This window comes from Sinocyclocheilus rhinocerous, unplaced genomic scaffold (assembly GCF_001515625.1).
Source record: "Sinocyclocheilus rhinocerous isolate Xijiao unplaced genomic scaffold, SAMN03320098_v1.1 scaffold853, whole genome shotgun sequence".
NCBI lineage: Eukaryota > Metazoa > Chordata > Actinopteri > Cypriniformes > Cyprinidae > Sinocyclocheilus > Sinocyclocheilus rhinocerous.
Genome location: NW_015627738.1, coordinates 2533777 through 2538029, shown reverse-complemented (window position 1 = coordinate 2538029; position 4253 = coordinate 2533777). Strand labels below are relative to the sequence as shown.

Here is a 4253-nt window from a genome sequence, read left to right as displayed (position 1 = left end):
CCTATTCTCTTAATGAGTAATGGGTGTTTTTTGGGCGTAACGTGCAATAAACCAATCAGAGTCTCATCTCCCATCCCCTTTAAAAGCCAGTTGCGCTCGCGCCATGGCGGGTTCGCTATTTACATGGCGGAATGTAATTTTTCATATTTAAAAATGTTTGTGTGCTGCTGCACGTCCCTGTGTGTGTAATAAGCAAAGTGTACGCGTGTTGTGCACCCGCCTATAGGCGCATATTACTAACGCGCTCTTTAAATAACAAAGAAAAAATATTGCGCCAGACTTTAGACCAGGTTTGAGTTGGTCTATGGCGCAGTCTATTTTCAGTTCCTCAAAATAGCAACGCGCCAACAATGCGCCTGAACACACCTCTTTTTTAGACCAGCGCGCCCATGGGCGCACAAATGGGCGCAAATGCATTTGCTATGTAAACAACGCGGCGCAGGACGGGAAAATGAGAACTGCGTCGGGCTGAAACTAGCAAAAACACTTGCGCCGCATTGCGCCGGGTGTATGATAGGGCCCTTAGGGTTTAGATCAGACTCTAACCAGAATGCTATATTTATTCATTAAAGATAATTATTTTTATAAATAATAAAATAAAGATAATTGTTTTTATAAATTTATAAAAATATAAATAATTTTATATTTTTTAATAATATAAAAAATGTTGGTTGTGAAACAATAAATTTACTGACTAAAATTAAATCAAATGTCTTACTAATTAATGTCTTTTAATAAACAGCCTAACAGCCAGAGCCAGACAGCTGTATCTACCTGATGTCTGAAATCATATTTGCCCTGAAGAAGTCAGATCACTTCATATGACACCAGGCAAAGACACTGGTCTTAACTAGATGGAAAGAGAGAAACACCTGCTGAATGATCTGGCTCTTCTCCAGTTCAGAGAGAGAGAGAGAGAGAGTCTCAGAGAGAAGAGTGTGAAGACAGCCATCTGCTCCTCACATGTTGTGCTCTGACTGGGCTCATTACATTTCAAGGACAACACAAGTCTCCATCTGTGAGAAAAAATGAGGTATCACTCAAATTCTGGCAAAAGAGCTTCAGGTTTTTGCTATTCTTATATCCTGTTTTCAAGGTGTGAGCATTTTGAGATGGAGTGTCTTGGCTTGGGACTGAAGAAGGTAAAATTATTTCAGGTGTGAAATGGTAATTTAGGTCTGACATGTCTTACCAGCTGTCTTGTTAAACAAATAGAATATTGTGGGCATGTTACAACATACTGAAATTGTTCAAACTTTAATTAGAAAAATGTCCCCAAAAAGTCTGAGACTTAATTTATCTTTCAAACACTTTCAAGCGACATCCACCAAAAACTCAGCACCTGTAGTCTCCTCTTACATAATGTGCTATAGATTTTCTTACACATTAAATGGATGACAAATTGTTTTTGTTGTAACTTTGGATAAAAGCACCTGCTAAATGAATAAATGTAAATGTTTTATCCAGAGCTTTTGATCAACTGAACTAGATGCAACATGCTCCATACACGTGTGTTTACTATTATCTATCTATCTATCTGTCCGTCCGTCCGTCCGTCCGTCCGTCCTCTATCTATCTATCTATCTATCTATCTGTCTGTCTGTCTGTCTGTCTGACGTTATATCTATCTATCTATCTATCTATCTACTTATTTATTTATTTGGTACTCTGTCCTGCAAAACCTTATAAGTGAAGTGATTGAGAGTTTAACCTAAATATTTTGGATTTTCATTTTCTAAAATTGTATTCATATTAAGTGAATTATATTGTTAAATAGTGAAAATTAAGCTAACCAAAGTTATACAATGTTTGGTTTTGTTGTTGTTGTTTTGCATAAAAAGGTTCATCTACACACATTCAGAGATGCATCTAAATGTAGTATGGATCAGAAACCTGGTATTTTTAACTAAACTATATAGCCCCTCAAACAGCATTTGTTTTAACTGAAGTTGGATTATTTTCTTTAGCTTTTCATTCATCACTAGGTGGTGCCAGAAATAAGCACAGATAAGCTTCCTCTTCACACTCACTGGTGCTTTGTTGTTTTTATAAGGCATTGTGCAGTGTAGGAAAACTATATAAAGACTATGGCAACAGTCACACAAGATGCCAACTGAATGACTCCAGATTCAAAATACTGAGCTTTTCATTTGTTCAGTGGACCTTTTGTAAAACCCCTTTCTTTGTCTAGGATGAACAACATATTTTATTCAATTTTAGAGGGAAAGGGCATGAAGAAAAGCTATGAATTTTAAACTCAACTGTGTGTGGAAACTAAGCCTACCTGTTTAGCATGTACTCTAGTCTGTGTGACTGCATGCAACTCATTGCAAGAGCATAGGTTTGGTTTCTAATGAATATTATCATATACAATGTTAATTAAACACAGTTATTTCTGGGGTGCTCTAAACAGCCCTGTGACAACGTTGAGGATGTTGATGTCATTAGAAGATGGTGGTGTCTAAAATTCAAAGCAAAAAGAGCAACAAAAAAAAAAAGAGCAAAAGTTACTAATATGTTACAAATATAGCTTTATAATAAATAAAAAAATCAAGCTATCTGAGTGTTGTTTTAAGTTAACTTGGGCAACAAGAAAGACGAACCATTGTATGTATTGCTTTATTTGATATCGATTTTTTTTTTTTAAATGAAGGTCTAGATGCCGCCAAGAAACTATTTTTGTTTCTCAAACACGCTCACAAAACCATTAGGAGCCGATGGCGTCATGTTGCACGTGTGACGTCTGTGAATGTAATGCATGTGGATGTGGAGTAACTGTCCATGGTGCTGAAACCGCCGCAGCGTCGGGATGCGCCTTCCGGAGTCTCGCAGCATCAATGCGCGCATCTTCTAATTTATAAACTCTTAAAATCCATAGAAAGGCTCAAAACAGTGTCGGGATGCTGCCCAACGACACCTTCAAGTACCTGGAGGATGGTTTATATCCGTTAAACTTCTCCAGCAACGAGACGCATAACGGGGATTCTCACGGCAGCAGCGCAATCTTCATCTCCTTCATCTATTCCGTAGTCTGTCTGGTGGGACTCTGTGGGAACTCGATGGTGATTTATGTGATCTTCAGGTATGCGAAGATGAAAACTGCGACGAACATCTACATCTTGAACTTGGCGATCGCGGATGAGTTACTCATGTTGAGTGTGCCTTTCTTAGTCACCTCTTCTTTACTTCACCACTGGCCCTTTGGTTCTCTCCTGTGTCGATTGGTTTTAAGTGTTGATGCCATTAACATGTTCACCAGCATCTATTGTCTGACTGTGTTGAGTATCGATCGCTACATCTCCGTGGTGCATCCCATCAAAGCAGCCCGGTACCGAAGACCCACTATCGCCAAAATGGTCAACTTAGGAGTCTGGATGTTCTCCATCCTCGTCATCCTACCCATCATCATCTTCTCCACCACTGCACCCAACTCTGACGGATCGGTGGCTTGCAACATGCAGATGCCTGAGCCCGAGCGTCGGTGGATGGCTATATTTGTGATCTACGCCTTTCTGATGGGCTTTCTCTTCCCTGTCATTGCCATCTGCATGTGCTACATCCTCATCATAGTGAAGATGCGGGTGGTCGCCTTGAAAGCTGGCTGGCAGCAGCGCAAAAAGTCCGAGAGGAAGATCACGCTGATGGTGATGATGGTGGTGACGGTGTTTGTGATCTGCTGGATGCCTTTTCACATCGTGCAGCTGGTTAGCGTGTTTGTCCAGCAGCACAATGCCACCCTCAGTCAGCTGGCTGTGATTTTGGGATATGCCAACAGCTGTGCCAACCCCATCCTGTACGGATTCCTGTCGGATAACTTCAGACGCTCCTTCCAGAGGATTTTATGCCTCCGGTGGTGGGATAACGCCACGGAGGAACCCATAGATTACTATGCCACGGCTCTGAAGAGTCGAGGATACAGTGTGGATGACTTTCAGCCGGACAATCTGGAGTCGGACAGCACGTACAGGAATGGCACCTGCACATCTAGAACTACAACGTTGTAGGACTCGGTATTGCAGCATAAAGACTTGTTTTGTTATCTGTTGTCATTGCAGTATGTGTTTTTTGTTGAGATGTATTGGTAAGACTTCATAATAACTTTCGTTAATGCCATTATTAGATTATATAATGCTTAATCTAAAGTTAATGTGCAATTTTGCCTATATGAATGTGCATGAACTTTTTATGCTTATATAATGCCTTGAATGGCGTATTAATGAAAGTTATTATAAAGTGTGTCGATATGGGCAAAA

At 40.1% G+C, this 4253-nt stretch overlaps 1 protein-coding gene and 1 pseudogene across 1 annotated transcript; both read left to right on the top strand.

The window, feature by feature from the left end:
* Positions 1 to 1163, top strand: part of LOC107734243 (uncharacterized) — a 37256-nt pseudogene extending 36093 nt beyond the window's left edge.
* A 1583-nt stretch (positions 1164 to 2746) lies between these two features.
* Positions 2747 to 4198, top strand: LOC107734409 (somatostatin receptor type 1-like). Its single transcript, XM_016546362.1, has one exon. The coding sequence runs from the start codon at positions 2901 to 2903 to the stop codon at positions 4002 to 4004; it is 1104 nt and encodes a 367-aa protein (XP_016401848.1). The 5' UTR covers positions 2747 to 2900; the 3' UTR covers positions 4005 to 4198.
* The last annotated feature ends 55 nt before the right edge of the window (positions 4199 to 4253 follow it).